This window comes from Natrix helvetica, assembly GCF_964273705.1.
Source record: "Natrix helvetica genome assembly, chromosome: 3".
Lineage (NCBI taxonomy): Eukaryota > Metazoa > Chordata > Lepidosauria > Squamata > Natricidae > Natrix > Natrix helvetica.
Window position 1 is genome coordinate 114,217,570 of NC_138549.1, and position 25,303 is coordinate 114,242,872.

Sequence of the window (25,303 nt, forward strand, 5' to 3'; positions counted from 1 at the left end):
CACCTAGAGTCAGGAACGACTAGCACATTTGTGCGAGGGGAACCTTTACCTTAAGCACAGCAGTGGATCCTCTAACAAGATGAATTGAAGCGGGTGTCAAACTTGATTGCGTCACGGGACATATCATGACTTTTTTGCCTCTGCGGAGTTGGGATGGGCGTAGCCTGCGCATGATGCATCTGCCCACGGGCCGCCAGTTTGATACCCCTGCATCTAGTATTAAGGATTATTATTAGTACTGGTCACTTGTTTTTAACAGGAGTGAGCAGTGAGGTATCCAAGTTTGCAAATGGGAGTAAGTTCAAAAGCAAAAGCGAGGTTATAGCATGAATTGTTTTGCCTTAATGTTCTTGCTATACACTGCAGGCATACCTTCTTTCAAGTTAATTAATTTTTCTCCCTTTGCAAGCTTTGTATTGTGGCTACTAAATATGTCGAGTCCTTATTGGGCAGTTTTAGGCTTTGTATATCCCATGTATATTCTGTTTGATAACGGAAAAGTATCTTTCTTGGAGTATCTACAAATGTGTTGTGATATAGTATGCTTTGGCTGAAAGGTTCAGTTGATTGTTATTAGGGTTTCCTATCTTTTTCTTTCCTTCCACTAGCTAGCTTTCCATGATTACTGAATATGTCAGTCTTTGATTTTTTATGCTCCCATAGAGTTATATTTATAATTAACCATCCTTAGTCCTCCTCGTGTTGGAGCATGAATCCAATGGCACTGACTCTTCAGCAGCTCATGAAATATTGATCTCTTTGTCTATTACTCTGTCTGCTCTTTGTCTGAAAGATAACCAGCTGAGGTTATTTCCTTCTGCCTTCCTTCCCAGGCACTAATACACAGAACCCATGTGTTGACTTTCGCCAGGATAGGATAAAGTTATCTAAGAGGTAGACTATGTGTTCCTTCTAATATATTTCCTGTAAATAAATCTGCCTCACTGTTTGACTGAGATTCCCACTTTAAGAACGTTAACATGCATATAACATTCAAAACTGAAACCCTCCAAATTTAAGCCCAAGGCCTATAGGGGCTTGCAAACATCCTCAGGCAACCTATATTTTAGAAGTGAAACCTGCAAGCATAAATAAATATCTAGGGAATAAATTTCACTTGACACAATATCGCATCTCAAATAAATTTCCCAGAAATACATATAAAATAAACTAATCTATACATTCAATGAAGCATTTGAATGCAAGTATTCATAAGGGGACACGGTGGCTCAGTGGCTAAGACGCTGAGCTTCTTGATCAGAAAGGTCGGCAGTTTGGCGGTTTGAATCCCTAGCGCTGTGTAACAGAGTGAGCTCCCGTTATTTGTCCCAGATTCTGCCAAACTAACAGTTTGAAAGCATGTAAAAATGCAAGTTGAAAAATAGGGACCACCTTGGTGGGAAGGTAACAGCGTTCCGTGCGCCTTCGGCATTTAGTCATGCCGGCCACATGATCACGGAATTGTCTTCAGACAGCGCTGGTCTTCAGTTTTGAAATGGAGATGTGCCCCTAGAGTCAGGAATGACTAGCATGTATGTGCGAGGGGAGCCGTTACCTTTACTTAATATATATGCAATATTTTGATTAAATGTTTACCACTATCTAGAATTAGTATATTGCTGAGATGTACTGCCTATTCGCCCAACCACTCTGAATAATCACAACAGTGATTAGAGGGTGGAAAGAAACAATTCAAACAATCCATGTGTCACATGCAGAAGATGGGGGGGGGGAGGGATGGAAGGAGAGGGAGAAACAGAGAATCCTGCAAGTTGCATATAAATATTCCTATGCAAAACATGACTATAATGCAGACATACCGTATTTTTTCGGAGTATATGATGCTCCGTTTTCCCTCAAAAAAGAGGCTGAAAATCTGGGTGCATCTTATACACTGAGTACAGCATTTTTTTGCCTCCTGAAAACCCACTCCCTTCGCCAAAATGGCTGTGAATAGCCTTTAAGAAGCTTTCAGAGTGCTCCTGGAGGCTACGTAGGGCAGAAATGAGTGAAAAATGGGCTGTTTTTTGCTCAGTTTTGCTCCCCCAGCCCCCAGGAGCACTCTATAAGCCTCCTAAAGGCTATGCGTGCCCTTTTTTGACAAAAAAAAAAAAAACAAAAAAAAAAAACAACGGCCCGTTTTTGGGAGGTCTGCAGAGTGCACAAACTTTTTTAAAAAATTTGCCTCTTCAAAATCTTGGTGCGTCTTGTACTCTGAAAAATACGGTACTTCTGACATCTGATAGCAATGTTATTTTTGTACTATTTTTTTCCCCTGAAAATAATTTCTCAAATTGGGCTCCAACTTGCGCAGAATTTTATTTTGTATTTATTTTATTCTCAATATTATGAATTGAAATGCAGTGAAAAACACTTTTTTTTTTGCACAGGCCAGCTTACAGAGATAGAAACTTGTATAGTACTCCTGATATTTTGACTATTTGTGCTAGCCCTGAAACATATGCCTGTTATCAGCCTTTAGGAGTGTCTTTTCTGTAATCTGGTTATTATCTTAGGAAATTCTTCTACAAGTGCTAATACACTTGGCATGACGGCTTTAAGAACCCTCTTCTGGTTCCCACATCTGTGAAATGTACTCTTGAGATAATCTATCAGGCCACTATACATATTTCATACACTAAACTTTCTTGTAGTATTTTGCCTTTGTTTCATTTTAATTGCTGACTTTTTTATATTTATCAATTTTAATATTTATATCAGTTTATTCCTGTTTTCTTATTTATAAACTTATTTGACAATATTTGCTACTTAGATTGTATATGCATTTCCATGTTAATATCTTTTAAGTTCTGAGAGCCATCTTTTCTTTGGGCATCTACTTAGTGTTCATCTTAACTCTAAATCTATAGTGGTCAATCTATGGATCTTAGATCGCTGATGGCGCATGAGGATACAAAAGGAAAAATATCCCTTGAGTCAAGTTTCCATGAAGCTTTCTTCCTTAGTTCATGAAAACTAGACTGAAGGGATATTTTTCTTTTTGAATTGTGAACCATCAGCGATCTAAGATCAATAGATTGACCACTCTCTTCTTCTTTACCCAACATTGAAGCATGCGATCACCTTTTCTGTTCAGGACTCAAGCCATGTGGTCCTGTCCACCATTAAACCATCTTTCCAAGCAGCCTCCATGTCTCCAGTGTCTTTTCCCCCACTTGGAGCTGAACCCAGGAGGACGTTTCTTACAACAGGTCTACATAATGTTCATATTAGTATGTAATGGCTGTCAGAAACAACACGGAGCTATAGACACACTCTTAATACTGTTTTTTAAGTTACGAGATTCTTTAAACTCATCCCACGTGTTTCGTCATTGCTTTATTGCTAGGCTGAGAAAGTATGACGCGCATGACTAGGAATTTTAAAAAAGGAGATCCCTCACACTAATTCGATCGCTACGCTCATCCTTTCACTCCTACCGCCGCATGATCCTTTTTAACACCCTAAAATTGGAGCAGACCGTCAGCGTGTGAGTTGTCCCGGGCCGTTCCCCATTCTTAAAGTATTAGCTAGCAGGAAAGGAAACAATCTACAGATCTTCTGCTGTCCTGGCCCCGCATTTCTTTTTTTACAGCATCCGGTTTCTTCATCCCTCAAACCACCCGAGTGAGTTAGAAAACCGAGAGCGGAGAACGTTTCTCCCTACTTTCGCGTGCTTTGCGCATGTGCACTCCCGGCACCCAGTCCGGCCTTCCTGGAACTGGTTCCAAAAGCTCTCCTACTACGAAACGGTGATTCCCACGCCCGGGCAAGTGTGAGCATGCGCATACTTCTTCTCCCTCCCCCCCCCCCCCGCTTGCAAAGCTTCTAAGGGAGGCCGGGGCAATTGCTTGTAGCTCCTCCTTTGTCGAGAGCGTGGCGGCCTGTGGGTTTTGGAGCCGGCTGTGAGTAGGAAGGGATGCCCTTTGGCAACCGCAGAGGTAGATGAAGCGGCTGAGCGCCGGGGAGGAGCGAGCGTAGAACTATCGGAGGCAGGAGCGGTGCCAGGGCTGCTGCTGCGGGTGGGGGAGAATCTTGGCTGGGACTGGGAGATGTCGGGTACCGGGTGGGGCATTTCGCTTTCTCCTAGAGTAGGGAGTGGCCATAGTTTCCCCAGTAGTGCAGAGGATTGGTTGAGCAAGTTTGGGGTGCGGTGGGAGAAGGAGGAAAGAGAAAATGGGGCGCCACGTGTTGGAAAATGAGGCGGGTTTTTTGCAAGGTTTCTTTCAGACCCCTGTGTTCTCAGGAGGTTAGGTGCTTGTAGGTCCATTGTGTGTATATGAGAGAGAGATGAAAGAAAGGAGATGTTGTGAAAACCTACTTGCAATATTGCCCAATCTACCTATTGAGCTTGGGGTTTGTAGGGGCATTATTGAAAGGGCCTGGGCTGTATTGGTTTCTTTATATTCAGACACTGCTTTTTAAAAATCGGGGATAGGTATTTTTACAGAATGAAATGTGTCTCATGATGTCTGAACTTGGGATATATTTGCAAGTAATTGGGCCAAGGCCTTTTTAGGAATCATTTCACAACAGTATATGGAGATTGGTTGTGTTAATCTATGGCAATAAAAACAACAAAAGAAAAACATGGCATCTTCAAAACCCAAACACATTTATTATACTCATAAGTACATCTACTTGGATAGTCTTCTCAATTCATACTTCACTCCTGGTGATGAAATGACCACATATGTGAACATCACTTGGCCAAAATCTGGAAGTGGTTTGTTGTTGCCTTTTCTTTTCTTTTATTCTTTTAAACATTTCCCAATCTAGTCTACAAACTGGATTTTCTGGTGGTCTCCATCAGTTTACTAACCATGTTTGATCGTGCTTATTTTTTTCTGAGCTGAGGTCAGCCGCAATCTGCTAGGTGGGTTGGGTGGACACTTTAGATGGGTGAATATTTATATGGGAATTCTGGTCACCTCACAGTTCACCTGTGTTACACTGATGCTATATGGCCTGCTCTAGTTCCCAATTGTTTTCTGGGTGCAATTCAGGATACTGGTTATCACTATTAAAGCTACTGCCTGGCACCAACCAGGTTCTTTGCAGGATTGCCTTTCTCTGAGGGAACCTATCTGTGCCACCAGGTTGGATAGGTCAGTGGTGGGCAACCTTTTTTTTCAACTGAGCCAAATCTCGCCAAAACCACGATTGAAATTTACTTTGAGAGCCACATTTTTAAAACCGAAAATACATAGGATGGTACACTGTTTTTAGTTTCAATAAGTTTTTATTGAGAATATTCTGCATGCAAGTATCCACATAGGTCGGGAGGATACAAATAACACAACTAATAAAACAAAAACTTTAGAACGATATTATTTATCGATAACGTTAAATTCCGTAAAATTTGCCTTACAATGTAGAGAAAATTACATCCTGACATTGACTGACAAAGTCACAACCACTAATGTGAACATTGGCCTTGCATTTCCTTGGATAGTTTGAGTAAGTCAGGTTTGTATGTTGTTGTTTTTAATTTCATCTCTCTCTCCCACTTTCTTTTTTTCTTTTTCTTTCTCTCTCTCTCTCTGGCTCTTTGTCTCTCTCTCCCTCCCTCCCCCATCTCTGTCACTCTGTGTGTGTGTGTGTCTGTCTGTCTGTCTCTCACTCACTCTGTGTGTGTGTGTGTCTGTCTCTGTCTCTCCCTCTGTCTCTCTCCCCTCCCTTCCTCTCTCTCTGTCACTCTGTGTATGTGGGTGTGTCTGTCTCTCACTCATTCACTTAATCACTCACTCTGTGTGTGTGTCTCTGTCTGTCTATCTGTCTCTCTCTCTCTGTCTGTGTGTGTGTGTCTGTCTGTCTGTCTGTCAGTCTCTCTCTGATTCCCTCCCTCACTCCCTCTCTCTGTTCCTCTCTCTGTCTTTCTCACTCACACACACACACACACACACACACACTGTGGTCACCTTGTTGAGTGTTCCAATCACATTTGAAACACTCAACAACTGGCCTGCATTTATGGTATTTTGCAGCATTCTGCAGTCATAGGACCAAAATTGGTTGTCACTCGCCCGGGCTTTTGCAGAAGCTTCCCTCCGAAGCCCGAGAGAAGGGAGGGGAGCGGGCACCCGGCACACAGAAGAGCCGCATTAAAGGGTGTAAAGAGCCGCATGTGGCTCCCGAGCCGCGGGTTGCCCACCACTGGGATAGGTGAATGCTCCAGGCCCTTTCCTTTGAATGCTGCCATCTGGTGGGTCCTTGGAGGCATGCCTTCTCTGTAGCTGGCTCTGACTCTGGAATAGGCTCCCACTGAGATTCGCACCTTCCATCCCCAATATTGTTAGCCTTCCTGAATGCTGGGAAGACTGAGCTAGGATGGGGATGAGCCAATGAGTATGGAATATGGGTTTTCATGGCACCATGGAAGGAACGATACAAAGCATTTTTATGTTGTTTTAATGATTTTGTTGTGAGCCACCTATGTCATATGTCTCATAAATACATACATTTTAATTCTATATTACATATCTCAGGGGGACATCCTTGAGCAAAATATTTCAATAATATTTCAATGGAAGCAAGCCGAATTAAATTTATTATGAAAGTTAATCCTATTTTAGCTTATTAACACATAGGTGATAAGAAGCCTGCTACTTTACTATTTTTTACCATGTTGCAGATACTGTTAAATCCAATTTATTGTGTTTTACATTTTCATAGAGTAAGCATATTCTTCTACAAAGATGAAGTACTCTTTGGGCAATTTATTTACTTTGATGGTTATGAGAAACTGAATAGTAAAAGGAAAGAGCAAAGGGAAATAAAATGAAAAAGATGTTTTATACACACACACACACACACACACACACACCACATTATATATATATAATCGAATAACAGTTTTGTGAATGGCCACTTTTATTGGCAATTATTATTTGATCTTTTTCATTTTATTTCCCTTTGCTCTTTCCTTTTACTGCTCATTTTCCCACAACCATCAAAATAAACTCCTCAAAGAGTACTTCATTTTGTAGAAGCTTACGCTATGAAAATGTAAAATATGTTGAATTGGATTTACAAAGTATCTGTAGTATGGTAAAAATAGTAGAGAATCATTTTTGTAATAAATTAGCTTCTTTCAAAACACATTTTGTGCTTTAAGCCTATTAGTTACGTAAACAATACTAAAATGAATTGATTTTTATTTTTAAAGGCACCATGCTAGAGGTGTTTTGGGAAGGCTTCTTTGGTACCTATTAAAAGATGGTATCTAAATAATAATAAAAGGATAAGAAGAAAGGATGAAGAAACTACAGATGAATGAACGATTTAAAAATTTCATGGAGGTTAGGGCATCGTTAATTAAACATAAATAACTGCATATATTGCTTTAAAAGACTAAAAAAAAATCAGAAAAATCATTACACTAAATTAATGAATATCAAGAACTGATATAATACAATATAAATCACCTGGTAAAATTTTGTGTTGGCTATGTCTTCCAGTAATGGAATAAAATTATCTCCAATTTTCTCAATGGTATCTTGCAAATCATTTGGATTCCATTTAAGGATATATCATTCTGAGAATTTCAGTTATATTAAGGGTTTTCTAAAGGTTGTGGCTAATCCTGATGTTTTCATTGTTTCCAGAAGTCTACTTTGACGAGGCCCAATAATAGTTCGGACCTGAAGAGTTTCCTTAGTCCCATTATGGTAAAATGCAAAGAACATCCAGTTGTTTGTTTTAGAACTATTAAGATTCACTTGGATGTTTTGATGTTTTCCTGTTCCATGTTATTATTATTTTTAAGTTATAATTAAGCTTTTTGGGGGGTGGGGTGGGGGAATCTGGTAAATTTGTGCTGTTATTCTTTCTATTCTTAGAGATGATTCCCCAGAGACTACTACAGTTGAAGGTTTATGACACATAGAAATAGAAATCCTAACCAAAACTATTTCACTTTCTTTGGAGGGAGACAGATAGACAAACAGACACATCCCCTCCATTCCAAGGACATTGTTTTGTATTCCTGAAATACCACAACAGTGAATATTCCTTAAGTCTGGCCAACAAAATGTTAAATTAAACATCAAAGGAAGAGGAAGAATTGTCATATTATCACATTATAATGTGTGTACCTTGTAAATAAAAGGCAGTCAATAAATGCTATAAATACAGACTTCAGCTTGCTAATATTCTTAAATTATTCCTAATAGTTTATCTAGATTTGGGGTTGCTTTAGCTAGTAAAAATATAACCTTCAAGGTTAACCATGCTTTGGAAAACTGCAAATCATTATTTTATTGTTTTTCTTTGAGCTGTGCAACCGCAGTCAAGCTTCGTATGTCTCATTTATCAGACTATTTGTTATCCTTTCCAGCTGCTTCATGTCTGGTTTTTAAATGTGACCAGAACTGAATGTACTCTTCCAGCAGAGTTTTTTCCACTATAAAGTAAAGCGAGAGAAGCAATTTCTGTGTCATGCTTGCCTAATACCTAACCATTATAGTGTACCTTGGCAGTAGATGTGTTTGGACATCATGAAAACTATAAACCTCTGGTGTTTAAGTATGATTAATAGCTGAAATTTTATAAACTCTGCATTTTACTTATCCCTTCAATAAATTTCATGCAAAAATCCTCAAGCAGGTTTAATGAACTCTTTCTCATGATACAGATATTAGAGTAACACAGATAATGCCTTGGCTATAGATGGTAGAGCCCTAACTTTTTCTGCTCAACAGTTGTTTCTGGAATCAATTTTGTATGCTTTTTGGAGTAGGTACAGGTGTATCTAGGGCTTGCGATACCCCATGTATGATAGGAATATTATGAGTTGTAGTCTAAATCTGAAGGGTAGTGGATTGGAAACAGCTGGTATATGTTTAATTTTTGTTTTTTCTGACCAGTTGGCTGGGACGATTTAATAGGTGAGCTTGAAAAACAAGTTTAAGGCAGAAATACTGTATTTTTCGGAGTATAAGACGCACCGGAGTATAAGACACACCAAGGTTTTGAAGAGGCAATTTTTTTAAAAAAGTAGGTAGGTAGATAGAGGAATAGAGAGGAAGAGAGAGAGAAATAGAGAAAGATAGAGAAATACAATAGGTAGGGAGGGAGAGAGAGAGTGTGTGTAGGTAGGTAGGGAGAGAGATAGAGAGAGAGAAATAGAAAGAGAGAGAAATACAGTAGATAGGTGGGAGGCAGAGAGAGAGAGAAATACAGTAGGTAGGTAGGGGAGAGAGAGAGAGTAGGTAGGTAGGTAGATGTTTCCAGGTGTATTTATCCATGTGCTGGAGAAGGAAATCGCTGACAATCTGTAGCACCTAAGACTTTGTTTCTGTTGGCACAGCACTTGATCAATGTAATTCTCATTAATCAGTTAAAGAGCTTTCCAAAGGGGGGGGGGGAGTTTTTGCACTTTGCAAACCTCCCCAAAACGCTCCGTTTTTCATGAAAACGGGCCCATTTTTTTTAAAAGGCATGAATAGCCTTGGGGGGCTTGCAGAGTGTTCCTGTGGGGATGCCCCCCCCCAAAATGAGCAAAAACAGGCCCGTTTTTTGGGGGGGAACGGGCCCGTTTTTTGTCAAATCAATTACATGCATAGCCTTATGGAGGCTTATGGAGTGCTCCTGAGGGCTGGGGAAGACAAAAAACAGGCCGTTGTTTGCTCATTTCTGTCCTCCCCAGCCCCTAGGAGCTCTCTGAAAGCCTCCATAAGGGTATGCACAGCCATTTTGGTGAAGGGGCGGGGCTTCGGGAGGCAAAAAAATGCTGTATAATGTATAAGACGCTCCCAGATTTTCAGCCTCTTTTTTGAGACAAAAAGGTGCGTCTTATACTCAAAAAAATGGTACTTATTTGAAACAAACCTTTTTGAATTACATGGGTCTTATTTCTCAGAAATGAGTTCTCTCACCCCAGTCTCTAAAGTGCCATTGAATTCCAGGGTTTAGAAAATTTATCATTCTTTATTCAGTTTTCCAATAAAATGTATACAAGTGGGACTTACAAAGCAAGAAAATGATTATCCCAAATAAATGGTTTTTTCATGTTGGAATCATTTTTATAAAACTAAATAAACACAAGATTTGACTATTTTAAATCAAACAAAACGGTCAAGTTCTAAAAAAGATTGAGTGGAAAATGTGTAAAGATAAAACCTGGCAATGAGTTTAAAACAAACATTAAAAAAAGAAACTGAAGGCTTTATTTTGCTGTTTAAGAACAAGCTATTCAAACTAATGCAATCAAGGCCAGAATTGAAAAATCATTAAATGATTCAAAGTGCAGATTGTGCTAAGAGGCAGAAGAAACTATAGATTATATATTCAGCTCATGCAAGAAGATTGCACAAATTGATTATTCACAACGTCATAACTATGTCACTATGATTCTCTTGAACACCTCTAAAATTACGTGCCAATGAAAAATTGGTGGAAATATATAGTTTAAAAATAGTTGAAAATGAGTAGGTTAAAATATTGCAGGGTTTTCAAATAAAAAAATGATAAAGTCTTGGCTGACATCAGATTTAACTCTAGTTAAAAAGAAGAAACTATGGATAATTGATGTGGCAACACTCCGGGAATAGTAGAATTAAAAATTAAGAATTGAAGTTCACAAAGTATCATGATCTAAAAATCAGGGTTGAAAGATTATGACATCTTTCAACCTGTGGCAGTCCCAGTGGTTGTCAGCACACTGGGTATCATACAAAAATATATTGGACAGCATTTAGAAAATTTATGCATTGACAAAATTTCCATCTGTCTGTTACAAAAGGTCACTCTGCTTGGTTTGTACATATACTGAACTGGATATATTATGTTAACCTCGGTTCTTGGGAAGAATTTGATGTGTATGAAGGCCAATACCAGTTAATAAACTGACAGCTATGGTTTCACATTGTAATGTATTTGATAATATTTCATAGTCAGCCAGATGTTTAGACTGGATTTGGCTTTTTTATCTAGGTCAGTGTTTCTACTCCTGACGAATATATAACATGAGATAACGAAGAAATGAACAGGGAGGGGGTAGAAACTTTGTTGTCGGTCTACTTTATATGTGCATGCTGTATATAGTAATTCTGCTACAACAAACAAGTCATAATGTTTCTACTCCTGACGAATATATAACATGAGATAACGAAGAAATGAACAGGGAGGGGGTAGAAACTTTGTTGTCGGTCTACTTTATATGTGCATGCTGTATATAGTAATTCTGCTACAACAAACAAGTCATAATGTTTTGTATAGATTAATAAAGAGCAGATTTGTTTCTCAACCTTGGTGACTTTAAATCCTGTGGACTTCAACTCCCAGAATCCCCCAGCCAGCACAGCTGATCTAGGTCATTGTAAAGGACTTGATAGGTGGAAATAAATGCAGTCTAAATTTGGCTGACTGTGCAACCAACTATAAATAAGCCAACTAGATAGATTTTCTCCATGACATTCTGTTCCCAACTTGGCCTTTAGGTTTTCCAACAATGTGTCCATTGCTGCTGTAATTTAGTCCATTCACATTATTGCTGGTCGACTTTTTCTCTTTCCTTCCACCATTCTCACCATTGTAGACTTTTCCAGAGAGCTAGACCTTCACCTAATAGTCCTCGACTTACAACAGTTTGTTTAGTGACCTTGTAAAGTTACAATGATACTGAAAAATGTGCCTTATTACCTTTTTTCATAATTATGACCTTTGCAGCATCCCCATGATCACATGATAAAAATTCAGATGCTTGGCAACTGGTTTATATGACCGTTGCTGTGTCCCAGGGTCAAGTGATCCATTTTTATGACCTTCTGATAAGCAAAGTCAATTTGGAAGACAGATTCATTTAACAACCAGGTTACCAACCTATCAACTGCAGTGATTCACTTAACAACTGAGGCAAGAAAGGTAGTACAATGAGGCAAAACTCCATAAACGTCTCACTTAACAACAGAAATGTTGGGCTCAATTGTAGTCGTAAGTCAAGAACTACCTGTATATCATATGCATAGTATAATATTTGAATCTGGCCATTTGTGCCAAGACTAGCTAAAAGCTGTTAACTGATATTACACATTGTTGTATATATAATAAAATAAAATTTATATGCTGCTCATCACCCAGTAAATCTGGGTGGTTTACAATTGTTAAACCACATTTAAGAATGCCGCTTTGATTGAACAAAATTAAAGGGAAGAAAGTACAAGATAGTACAATGAAGGCAAAGAAAGGATACCTGGAGGGGAACCAAAAGTCATCCTCATCAAAAGCCTGGGTGAGGAGCCAGGTATTTAAAGTTATTTAGCCAGGCATTTAAAGGTATTTAAAGGAATAGTAGTAGATAGGAATCCATTTGAATTTTGCGGGGGTCCTCATTCCAGAGGGCTGGTACTGCTACAGAGAAGTCACACATCTGGAGTCCTGACAGATACCATTGTTTATTTGATGGAACCCAGAGCCTGCCAAACCTGCTAGATCACTGACTGGGCAAATACTATGGGACACAGGTAGTACCCGAAGTGACCATGTTGGGCTTTATAGGTGATGGACCAGCACCTGGAATCATGCTCAGAAGTTGAAGTCTTTGTGTTTATAGTATAGGAATGTATAGGTTATGTTATCTCAGTAACGTATAGAATGCATATTTGAAATAAATGGAGAGTATGTTTGAGAGATATAGAGCAGTTGAAAGATCAAGTAATGTGATGTAGAAGTTAATTGAAAATGTTTTAACTCTCTTCTGGAATTTGTGAACTCTTAAAGTATAACTATTATAGTCTCAAATTGTTGCCACCCCCATGGAATCATGACTTGACTAATACAGTTGTGTTGTCACTGAATATGGCTAACAATATTAAGGATATCTACTCCTGACGAATATATAACATGAGATAACGAAGAAATGAACAGGGAGGGGGCAGAAACTTTGTTGTCGGTCTACTTTATATGTGCATGCTGTATATAGTAATTCTGCTACAACAAACAAGTCATAATGTTTTGTATAGATTAATAAAGAACAGATTTGTCATCTGTTATATCTCTTGTTATAGGCCAGAGTGAGCACAGAGAGAACTAATTGGGAGAACTAAACAGAGACTTTTTTGTTTACTTTCAGGCACAAAGTAATCCTTCATCAAGTTCATTTATGAATGAAACATGTTGCCAGGCTCCACCAGGCTTCTATTCAGTGAAACCCATCCAGCATAAATCAGGTATCTGCTTTGAATATTAAACCACTGAGCTGAGATTTATTTCTTAGGCATGTCTTTCTCTTTAAGTGTTCAAAATGTTGACCTTAGTGTGGAATTCTTGGTGCTATTAGTGCTTGGTTATTGCAGATGTTCATTCCCTGTTTAGGTAACATCACCAGTGCAAGTAAGTGTGGGTTTGCTTCCTATTTATATACAAAAGCTTGCTCTATCAGAGTTGGTAAATGCTGGAAACTGTGGAAACTTATTCTTTAAAAGATATTTGTTTCTGATGGCATAGATCAGGAGCGTCAAACTCAAGGCCCGCGGGGTGCTTTGATCTGGGATGCTCTGAAGACAGCAAAGGACTGGCCTGTGGTGCCTCTGGCAGCAAAAACGGGCTCCCGGTCTCCATTTAAGGCTGGGATGGCCTCCTGCAACCTTCTGCCTGTAAAAACGGGTTGCAGGAGGCCATTCCAGTGAAAATGGAGATTGGGAGCCTGTTTTCACTGGCAGAGCACTTGGGCTGCCACAGGCGCCCCCGACATGAGTGATGTCATGCTGCCTATGGCCACGGCCTCCCTGGCCCCCCGAAGTCAACACAACCCTGATGCGGTGCTCAATGAAATTGAGTTTGACACCCCTGGCATAGATTGATATAAGCTTAGCAGTTATCAATATATCAATTATTTATGCTTCAAAGAAAGTTTATTCAGAGATATAAATATAGTGAAGACAGAGGATGCAAGACTTCTCTTTGCCACCCACACCTTGCCCAATATTTTCAAGAATACCAATTGCATAAAATGTACAGGTAGTCCTCAGCTTATGACCACAGTTGAGTCCCAAAATTTCTGCTGCTAAGGGAGCCATTTGTTATGTGAATTTTGCCCCATTTTGTGACCATTCTTGCCACAATTGTTAAATGAATCACTACAGTTGTTAAGTTAGCAACAGAGTGGTTAAGTGAATCTGGCTTCCCCATTGACTTTGCTTGTCAGAAGGTAGCAAAAGGTGATCACTTGATTCCAGGGTGCTGCAACCATCACAGATATGAGTCAGTTGCCAAGGGTCTGGATTTGGATCATGTGACCATGGGTATACTGCAGTGGTTGCTAAATTCCTGTACTGCAGAAGCCCAGATAACCATTAGATGGCAGCAGAGAGAACCAAATGGTTCTCCTGTGCTACAAACTAGAGGCCAAGGTCTGCTAAATCAAGTCTTCATTTTGTATGGTTCTGCCTTTTTAGTTAAACCTTAGCTAAATCAGTGGGGCATTAATTCAGCAAATGATAGCATAGCAAAAATAACTACTGTGTTTCCCCGAAAATACGACCTGTCCCGAAACTAAAGCCTTGCCACATTTTCCGCATGGGCAAAAATATAAGCCCACCCCCGAAAATAAACCCCCTGGACAACCCCCCCCTCCGGCCAGGCAGAGCACCGCTCACTGACCTAGCGTTATCCTGAAAGCGCCAAGTCGCAGGAGCCGGGGAGGGGGAGAGCGTTCACATTGCTTACCGCCTTCGGGATACTGCTAGGTTGGGGAGTGGCGTTCTGCCTGGCCGGAGGAGAGAGTTGCCGGGCAGCTGCTTCCTTGTGAACTGGCTCCCAAAGAGCCGGGCACAGCCTCAGGGGCGAAGCAATCATGAGGTAAGTATGCTTACGAGCAGCCGCCCGGCAAATCCTCTCCAGCCTGGCAGAGCACCATTCACTGACCTAAGGGGTATCCCTAAGGTGCCAAACCATGTGATGCTCTGCCCGCCCCCCAGCTCCCACGGCTTGGCACATTTGGGATACCCTCTAGGTCAGTGCATGGAGCTCTGCCCGGCTGGAGAGGGGAGCTGCGCGAGCGCCTGTTCTGCCTGCAGCCTCACCAAGCCCTTGCGCAGCTCTATCAGGGCACCGCCGCTGCCCACCGCTGCCTTGCTCCAGCATAACTTCCAAACTCCAAAACTTGGGGCCGAGTCTTCCAGCATCGGCCGCTCTAGGAGTGCTCTCTATGGTGGGCCGGCTGCTGGAAGACACTCTGTCCGGAAGGCTCTCTGTCTGGAAGACTCTCTGTCCGGCAGCCGGCCCACTAGAGAGAGCACTCCTAGAGCGGCCGATGCTGGAAGACTCAGCCCCAGGTTTTGGAGTTTGGAAGTTATGTTCGGAGTGGGGTAGCGGCGGCCAGCGGCGGTGCCCTGATAGAGCTGCGCAAGGGCTTGGTGAGACTGCAGGCAGAACAGGCGCTCGCGCAGCTCCCCTCTCCAGCCGGGCAGAGCTCCATGCACTGACCTAGGGGGTATCCCTAAGGTGCCAAGCCATGTGGAGCTCTGCCCGCCCCCCAGCTCCCGCGGCTTGGCACCTTAGGGACACCCCCTAGGTCAGTGAATGGCGCTCTGCCCGGCTGGAGAGGGGATTTACCGGGCAGCTGCTCGTGAGCATGGTTACCTCATGGCTGCTTCGCCCCTGAGGCTGTGCCCGGCTCTTCGGGAGCCAGTTCACAAGGGTGCAGCCGCCCGGCAGCCCTAAAACAATAAGCCCTGCCTGATAATAAGCCCAAGGCCATATTTCGTGGTGCAAAAGAAAATAAGCCCCTGTCGTATTTTGGGGGAAACACAGTAAGCATTGTAAGATTGAGGGGTGTGAAAAGAAGGGGACAACAATGGGCAAGAGGAATGAATGTGTTCATTGCCATGCAATGCTGGAAGCATTGTTGGTTGCTTCTGGGCATACAGGTCAGACTTGTGGACAGTTGTCCATACAGTTTCCAAGAGCCAGCCCCAACACAGTCCAGATGAGACTCTACTGATGTCCTTGAGTTTACTTAGATATTTTGCGAAGATGAATAGAGATTGCTCCTAGGCTCATTTAATATAATTTTAAAGCAATCCTACTACAAGATAGGTTAGAAGGGAAGGTGCTATAATTATGGCAAAACAATTGATTGCCGTCTTACACATTTAATGGCAAGGTCATTCTGTTTCATTCTAGCAGAAAGTATGTTAGGAGAGTATAGGTTATAAAAGGATATGTCTAGCATTTCTGATTAAAACCACAGGTAGAATAAATAGCAAAAGTAACACTTGTTTTATGGCTGTCTGAGCACAACTTGGACATAGCAATGAGTCAAGCTTTTTTTTTTTTTTTGGTGTGAAAGAAAGCTGTTTAACCTTTGATGTGTCAGATGGGAAAAACTGATTGAAATAGCCTCTACATTGGCTCGCCCAATACAGATACTGTAGAGAACAAATACATTTCTTAACAGAATAACAGAGTTGGACGGGACCTTGGAGGTCTTTTAATCCAACCCCCTGCTTAGGCAAGAAACCCTACACCACTTCAGAGAAATGTTTATCCAATTGCTTAAAAACTTCCAGTGTTGGAGCATTCGCAACTTCTGGAAGCAACTTGTTCCACTGATAAATTGTTCTTTCAGGAAATTTCTCCTTTGTTCTAAGTTGTTTCTCTCCTTGATTAGTTTCCACCCATTGCTTCTTGTCCTACTCTCAGGTGATTTGAAGAATAGCTTGACTTCCTCTTCTTTGTGGCAGCCCCTGAGATATTGGATCACTGCTATCATGCTACCCCTAGTCTTTCTTTTCATCAGACTAGATATACCCATTTCCAGCAACCGTTCTTTATATGTTTTAGCCTCCAGTCCCCTAATCATCTTTGTTACTCTTCTCTGCACTCTTTCTAGAGTTTCAACATCTTTTTTACATCATGGCGACCAAAACTGGATGCAGTATTCCAGGTGTGGCCTTACCAAAGCATTATAAAGTGGAATTCATGTGATCTTGATTCTATCCCTCTGTTTATGAAGCCTAGAACTGTGCTGCACACTGCTGGCTCATATTTAAATGATTGTCCACTAGGACTCCAAGATCCCTCTCACAGTTCCTGCTATTGAGCAAGGCACCACATATACTTGTATCTGTGCATTTTGTTTTTCTTACCTAAATGTAGAACCTTACTTTTTTCACCATTGAATTTCATTTTATTAGCTAATGCCCAATGTTCAATTCTGTCAAGATCCTTCTGTATCTTAAGTCTGTCTTCTGGAGTGTTGGTTATTCCTGCTAGCTTGGTGTCATCTGCAAATTTGATGAGTTCCCCATCTATTCCTTCGTCCAAATCATTGATGAAGATGTTGAAGAGTACTGGGCTTAAAACAGAGCCTTGGGATATCCCACTGCATACTTCCCTCCAGATAGATGCAGTTTCATTGAGGACTATACGTTGAGTGTGGTTGGTCAGCCAGTTACAAATGAATCCGGTGGTGATGCTGTCCAACCCACATTCTTTTACTTTATCTAGTAGTAGGTTATGGTCTACCTTATCAAATGCCTTACTGAAGTCCAAGTAAACTATATCGGCGGCATTACTCTGGTCCACTAATTTTGTCACTTTGTCAAAGAATGCAATAAGATTAGTCTGTCATGATCTGTTTTTCACAAACCCACGTTGGCTTTTGGTTATTACTTTATTTACTTCTAGGTATTTGCTGATTCGTTGCTTGATTATCTTTTCCAGAATCTTCCCTGGTATTGCTGTCAGGCTGATAGGTCTGTAGTTTCCTGGATCCATTTTTTTTCCTTTTTTGAAGATGGGAACTACATCAGCTCTTTTCCAGTCCTCTGGAGTTCCCCGGTGCTCCAGGATCTTTGAAAGATATAGTTCAGTGGTTCTGAGATCTCATCTGCGAGTTCCTTCAGAACCTTGGGGTGTAATCCACCTGGTGTTGGTTTGAACTCGCCTAGGGTAGACAGGTGCTCACTTACCATTTTCTTTCCTATTTTAATGTGTGTTCCTGATCTGTTTTTTGTGGTGCTGTTTTTGATAGGTTGGACTGTTTTTTTCCCTTTGTACAAAGACAGATGCAAAAAAATGAGTTAAGTAGTTCTGCTTTCTCCCTGTTGCTTGTCACCTTCTTGCCACTTTTCCAGCAATGGACCAATTGTTTCCTTGCCTATTTGCTTGTTTTTAACATGTTGGAATAACATTTTTTTGTTATTTTTACTTTTGTTGCAAGCCTTTGTTCATTGTGAGCTTTAGCTTTCCTCACTTCATCTTTGCAGGCTTGGGCTATTTGCTGATATTCTGCCTTAGTTGTGTGCCCCTCTTTCCACTTTTTATACTTGTCCTTTTTGTCTTTTAATTTGTCAGAGTTCTTTATGCAGCCATGCTGGGTTTTTTTGAGAGCTGTTATTTTCTTCTTCATTGGTATTGTGCTAGACTGGGCTTTTATAATCTCATTTTCAAAATTTCCCAAGCTTCTTGAGTTGTTTTCCCCTTGAAGATTCTCGTTCATGGAATCCTTCCCAAGCTCTCTCTAAGTTTATTGAAATTAGCTCTTTTTATAGTCCAAGACTCTAGTTCAACTTTGTTCTATTGCTTGTGCTTGCATCATGTTGAATTCCAATATTATAATTGCCCCCAAGGTTCCTGTAGCTTCACCTTCTAAAATTTCATCATTTCATTCTTGGACCAAGATTGGTCCTGTAGCTTCACCTTCTAAAATTTCATCATTTCATTCTTGGACCAAGATTGGTCAGAACTTAATAAAACAGTAAATTCCTGAGTGGACAAACTATTAACTTGGTATGGGAAGTTATTTTTAATTCACTTAAATAAATAATTCTTTTAAAAGTATGTTTGCTAAAAACTTCTTTCTTTTCTCCAAATAGACCTCAAAATGCTAGTACACCTTTGCAGTTCACTAAACTTTATAAGTAGTAGTCATTCCATAAATATAACATTTACCTTTTAGAAATAAAAATATTAAGGAGTTGTAAAAAAATCACATCTGGATTTATTCTGAAGGCTATTTAGTGCTGTAGAAAAATTAGAATGAAATCAAAATTATTGCATGTGGATCCCATAAACTGGCTTTCAGTTTATGCTTTGTATCAAATGATGGTTTATTTTAATTTGGTTTACTGAATAAGCTGGTTTCCTAGATTGACAGAATATAATATGCCCAAATCAACCAAATAAGTCTTTGTACAGCATGTTAAGACACTCATTGTTTTTTAGTTTTTGATGAAGTTATTCACATGTATTTTATCCTACATTTGATAAAAAATAAATAAAGAAGTGATACTTAATTCCTCCAATTTGTCTACAAAGATATGACAATTTTAAAAATACTTGTAGAAATGATGGAAACTAATCTTAAATCAGTATGTGGAAGCTTTGTGTGCTTATATGAAGGAAAATCATTCTCTAGCACTTTTATGATACTCTTGTGAGCATCAGTAATGATATTAATTATAGCTTCAATCATAAATCAAAAAGCACATTGAGTTATTATTGTTGACTACTGCAGCACTTCATATTATTGTAGACTACTGCAGTACTTCATTCAAGTTGAATTCAGTATTTTTAAAATGGAGACAGGCCTTCAAAATACAAAAAAAAATCAATTCAATGGACATGCAGCAAAAATTACATTTCTCCACATGGACGAAAGTCTCGTATTATACCATTAACTTAAAAAATTCAGAATCAATTGACAATATATATAGCTGATGAGAGCTAATTAGCTCGAAATAGATCTATACTAGTCTCCCTTTATTTGCCATCCTCCTGGGCTTTTATGAAAATTTTATTTACTATATACTAAAGTAATATTTCTGCTGAATGGATTTTTGCATTCTAAATATCTTTTTTTAGTGTCCTGCTGATTTTTCACACTGTCTCTTTTATTTTTTAGCTCCATTGCTTGGTATTGATACAACCTGGTAAAAAGCCATTCCTTCCCTCGCCCCTCCCCTTCCAGGAATTATGACTTATTATTTTATAGTGTCTGAACAAAAAGGTCCTATACTTAGCTTTAACAATTGAAATAGTGAAAATTAGTGGTAAAAAAGCTATTCTAAATGGGCCTATGATGTGCTATGTGGGAACCCCATATTTTGTAACATTTGTACAAACATTTTGTACATTGTTTTTTATTGTTACTTTTTTCTTGCTGTGCCCCTATACCTTAAAAATAGTATTCCTTGGATATAACCATAAGTATTATTATTATTTACTTTGGGTGAGAAAATAAATTTGAGAGCATTAGAGATTTAAGAGTCGGAAGTCATATTACTCTCTCACATATTTGCTGTAAACAAACACGTGATCTGCTGTACTTTTTTTGTTGTGTAGAGATCAGCAGCAGCCAGCCTCTTCCCATAGAAAATGGTAAAAGGAAAAAGAAAAAGCGGACAAGGGCTACAGATCATTTCCCTGGAAGGTTTGAAGGTTGGATTTATAACTGCTTGGATTTTTGGGGGGATGTAGTTTTGATTTTGGGTAGATTTGTTTGCTTGTCTTCAATCCTGTATGGTAGTCTTAGGAATACTGTGAGAGTATTGCACTTTGATTTGTAGTGTAAATCTGTGTTTCTCAATCTCAGCAACTTTTAAGATGCAGGATTTCAATTCCTCAAATCCTCCAGTCAGCATGGCTCGCTGGGGAATTCAAGATTACACATCTTAAAGTTGGAAGTACTGGGTTAAAAGAACAACTTCTTACATTTCTCTGCTTCTTGTACATTGTCCTTGTTTGGCTTTGCTGAAGAAGAACAAAGTAGAGATACTCCCTGTTTAACAACAGCCCTATTTAGAAACCATTTGAAATTGTGACAGTGTTGAAAAGGTAACTTTATGACTGGTTCTTGAACTTACCACTATTACAGGTTACCGTATATTATCAGCATTCAGGTGCTTTGCAACCAGCCCACATTATGGCCATTGCAACATCCAGTGGTCCAGTGATTGTCACTTGCAAGCTTTGCATCCAGCTTTCAACAAGCAGAGTCAATGGAGAAGTTGGCAGTAAAATTGCAAGCGATATCTCAATAAGTGATTTCCTTATTGACCATAGCTGTACTGATGTTGAAAGTCCTTTATGGGAAAGTGATATTTCACTTAATCACCATATCACTTAGCGACAGTTGCTGGTCGCAGTTGTGGTCATTAAGTGAGGACTACCTATAATTGAAATTCACATTGCATGATTTCATATTTCATTGGTATTATTCCAAGATCATTGAAAAGGAAGAACCATTAGCAATTAAAATTTAGAAGGTAAAATAGAGAGGATCACAACCTTTCAGAAGTGATGTTTTCCACGTGAAAAACCGATAAACTTTTCTTCCATGTTGTCTTTAATTTCTTGATGAACTTTTTCTTGTTTAGTAGCAACTATGTTATCGGCACTAAGTTTACCCAATTGTCCACTGTTAATTCCCTCCGTATATGGGATTATTATTATTATATCTTTTATTCATTAAACATGAAACGCAGTCAACTGAACATTTAAACATGTATCACAAATATCATAGACTGGCTCTGATGGTTGATATGGGTTGCTGCCAGCATCCTAGGTATCAACCAAGTATCTTCTTAAAATTTAAGTTCCTAGTAGTGCAGTCTTTTGCAGCTCTGCTGGTTCTACAGCAGGAAGCTGCAACTTCTTGATGTATTTTGCAAAATTCTTGGACATGGTACCAACTGCCCTGATGACAGTGGGTACCACTTTTACATGTTCTATCCATAATCGCTTCTGCTTCTTCTTATTACTATTATTCTTCTTATTACTATTATTACTATTATTATTATTTGGCAGATTTATACAAGCTCACTGCAGAGATGCTTGGTCAGGGCTCCTATGCCAAGGTTCAAGGAGCAGTTAGCTTGCAGACTGGAAAGGAATATGCAGTTAAGGTGAGGAAAACATCACAATTTTCCTTTTGATTAAGAGCATTATTGCTTAAAAATGTGATTTCATCTGCGAGAACCTATAAGAACCCAGTTACTAACTTCACTAATAACTAGTTCAGAGGTAGGGAACTATGGTCTTTTATGACTTATGGACTTCAACTCCCATAATTCCTGCCTTGAAGTTCTTGATTTGAAGCCCACAAGTCATAAAAGGGTCATAGTTCCCCACCCAATACTAGTTCTAACCATTTTTCCCCCTTCAGCATATTAAAATGAAAATATTGTGTCAATGGTAACATTTGGCATCATGCTAAATTTTCTACTTCCGCAGCAGGAATTTCCCTCACTTTTCCTCCCAATGCTTCATGAAGGCTTCTGAAAGCTCATCTGGAGGGTGTAGGGTTGAGTAAACGTGTAACATGGTGCAAGAAATGATTTTGATCTGTCAATAAAACCCAATTTTGGCAGGCAGGCAGAATTGGATATAATGCAATATTCATTCTGCTAGAAGTTTTTCATTTTTAAAAATTTTCTATTTTTGCAACAGATAATTGAAAAAAATCCTGGACATAGTCGGAGTCGGGTATTTCGAGAAGTGGAAACATTGTATCAGTGTCAGGGCAATAAGTAAGTATTATAGTATTAATAAAACCTTGTATATTAAAAATTCCACAAAATAAGATTGGCAGCAGTTGTTTATTCTTGGTGTAGAAAGCAGAGATCAAATAACATCCCTCGCAAATTATGTGTAGAAAGCAGAGATCAAATAGGTGTAGAAAGCAGAGATCAAATAACATCCCTCGCAAATTATGTTGATCAAGCACAAAGGATAGACTTGAAGCAGTTGCTTCTACCAAAATTGTTCAGTTCCTTTTGGCTCCTACATATTTATTTAGTAATGCAGGCTTTGGAATGAGAGAGAGCGCAAGACAATTGAATTATTTTTCATATGTATGAAAGATACTGATTGATTTTAAAATCAGTCATACTGATGGTTTTAGGATTAGAACAACGTGATTATTGTTTATATGAAAACATCAGAATATTTCAAATAACACTTTTGGGCATACTTGTGCACTTTTGATGTACTAAAAAAATAAGACTTAGCATGATCACCTGTGCCTTGTTTTTAAGGAACATTTTGGAATTAATAGAGTTTTTTGAAGATAGCGTAAGGTACTACCTTGTGTTTGAAAAACTGCGAGGAGGTAAGTATTTATTCCCCTTCCTTTGCCTCTACTCTCCCAATTTTGTGATAACATTGACCCTGCCTTAGTTTAATCATTCAAACTTTTCACAGAAATACGTAATTTTATCTTACGTTACATAACACTTGGATTTTCATTCATAGCCTATTTTAAAGAGTATTATTGTACTCCTGTATGAAGCTGAAATATTATCCAGATAATATTGGGATGGTTCTTAAAAAATGAATTGAAGTCACTCAGAACAATTACATTATAGTAAAGGGCAGAAGACCTGTGTTTTTTAGTGTTGAGAATTGGCCACAGATATAAAAAAAAAGTTAGGAAACGGATAATGCATCCCTCTTTGCAGTGAAAAGTATGATATACAATTTCGCAGTAAAAATCTGTACATCTAGATATTCAAAATTTGTTTTGGTGGGGGGGGGAGTTTCAGAAAATATGAACACACTAAACTTTTGGCCTTTCATTCCTGATTAAAATAGCAAACTTGTATAAACAACTTTGGAGTAAATGTCACACTTGTTTCTGAAGAAAGACCAGTCCGCATGGTCTGTAATCTGTTGAGCTGTGATGTGTGGGCTGTAAAATCAATTTCTCTCCGGTAATTACCTTTGCTACTATTTTTGTTGAGATAGAAACTTGGGCAATTTAGTTGTCAGAAATATGTCTATACTTATTATAGAGTTTGGTGTCTTCAGTTGTTTTGCCTGCAAGCATCTACCTGTCCTCTTTCCTCTATAGGCTCTATCCTGACTCATATACAAAAGCAAAAGCACTTTAATGAGAGGGAGGCCAGCCAGGTGGTGAGAGATATTGCCTGTGCATTGGATTTCTTGCACACAAAAGGTAAAAACATACACATTCCTATTTCCAAGCTCACTAGCCACCAGCTTTCAGGCTAGGCAAGGTTTGCTTGTATACTTAAAAAACCAGCATGACATTAAGTTTACTTCTGTGTTTAAGCCTTTTGAATGTCTTTTTCTAACATAATAGCATAAGGATTTTGACACTCTGGTTGCTGACTTTGAGGTACAGTGAATGAACATAGTCCCTATTGAGCTATTACACAGGAACAATGATTCATTTTTTAAATATTTTTTTTTATTTTCAAAACAAACACAACACATCCTTCTTTACATACTGTAGAAAGTGTATCAGTTGGTTACAAAAAGGCTTTCGTGCATCTCTTCCACAATCAACAAACATAATTCATATTAACTCAAGTATTTTAATTCAGATATTTATACATGTTACCATCATCATACCTCCCATTTTCATTTGACTATAATTGTTTAAACGTCCTTCATCATAAAATATACCAAGATTTAATACATAACCACATAATGGCATTTCATTTACTATTTCTAAAATCCTCCAATAACACTGAATCCGTATATCCTATTCTAGCTAAACATCCATAATATTTAACAATAACATTTTCTAATCATTCTTTCCAAATCACTGTTTACAATTTACATCCAATTTCCTTATGTTGTACCCATACCTGTATATACGTTATCATTATCCCTCCTTTATTTAACTGTATCATAACATTTTCCCCCTAATAATCAACACTTAACTGTATCTAATTTAGTTCTTTTTAATTAACCTTTATATATAATCCAAAACAATTTCTAATCTTCTTTTCATGGGTACCATTCAGTATTCATATCCCATTATTATTTATGATAACACTACACATTGTATACATTATTATCATTATCAATTATTTATTTAACTATATCTATTGTGACTAAATTTCACTAAGTTTAACTAGTTTTAAATTATACTCTTCCATCTATCAACCTGTATCTTTCCAGTAGCAAAACAATCTCATATCTTCTGCCATTTGTGGTGTCAGTCCTCTAATCATCTCCTTAATCAACTTTGTATGGACTCCTCTTAGCAACTCCTTGCTTATAACATCTCTCATGTAATTTCGATGCCCTTCTTCTGTTTCCTTAATCAGCTTATCTTTGATTGTCGGTAGTGTTATCAATGATATTGCTAATAAAATTTCTCTCTTTAAATCCATAAATCCTTTTATTTTTTCTTCTTCTGTATCTTGCCATCTAGGGTAGGTTTCCCCTCCATTTAATTCCTCTTTCAGTATTCCACTCTTTCCATTTTTAGAGACAAACCAATCACCATAAATATCAGAAATTTAAATTTCTTTATATTCATTTTCCTCTTCGATTTTTAGGATTTTAACCGCCACTTTTTCCACTTGATAAACATCTTCAACTT

The 25,303-nt window shown here is 38.8% G+C and overlaps 1 protein-coding gene and 1 long non-coding RNA gene across 3 annotated transcripts in view; one reads left to right on the top strand and one right to left on the bottom strand.

Annotated features, from left to right (window-relative positions):
* Positions 1–3,365: 3,365 nt before the first annotated feature.
* MKNK1 (MAPK interacting serine/threonine kinase 1) overlaps positions 3,366–25,303 on the top strand; it is a 34,126-nt gene continuing 12,188 nt past the window's right edge. Inside the window, exons 1-7 of one of the 2 annotated variants that reach the window (XM_081946510.1) lie at positions 3,366–3,490; positions 13,073–13,169; positions 20,290–20,385; positions 21,754–21,851; positions 22,396–22,475; positions 22,983–23,056; positions 23,798–23,902. In XM_081946510.1, the coding sequence (XP_081802636.1) occupies positions 13,103–13,169; positions 20,290–20,385; positions 21,754–21,851; positions 22,396–22,475; positions 22,983–23,056; positions 23,798–23,902 (520 nt within the window). In that variant the 5' untranslated portion in view covers positions 3,366–3,490; positions 13,073–13,102. Of the gene's footprint in view, positions 3,491–7,561; positions 7,671–13,072; positions 13,170–20,289; positions 20,386–21,753; positions 21,852–22,395; positions 22,476–22,982; positions 23,057–23,797; positions 23,903–25,303 lie in introns of those variants that run through there. The other variant, XM_081946509.1, reaches the window with a different exon arrangement.
* LOC309388829 lies at positions 3,862–7,681 on the bottom strand. Its single transcript, XR_014174848.1, has 2 exons — positions 7,622–7,681; positions 3,862–3,954 (listed from the first exon to the last, which is right to left on the bottom strand). It is a non-coding gene; the product is annotated as an uncharacterized lncRNA (long non-coding RNA).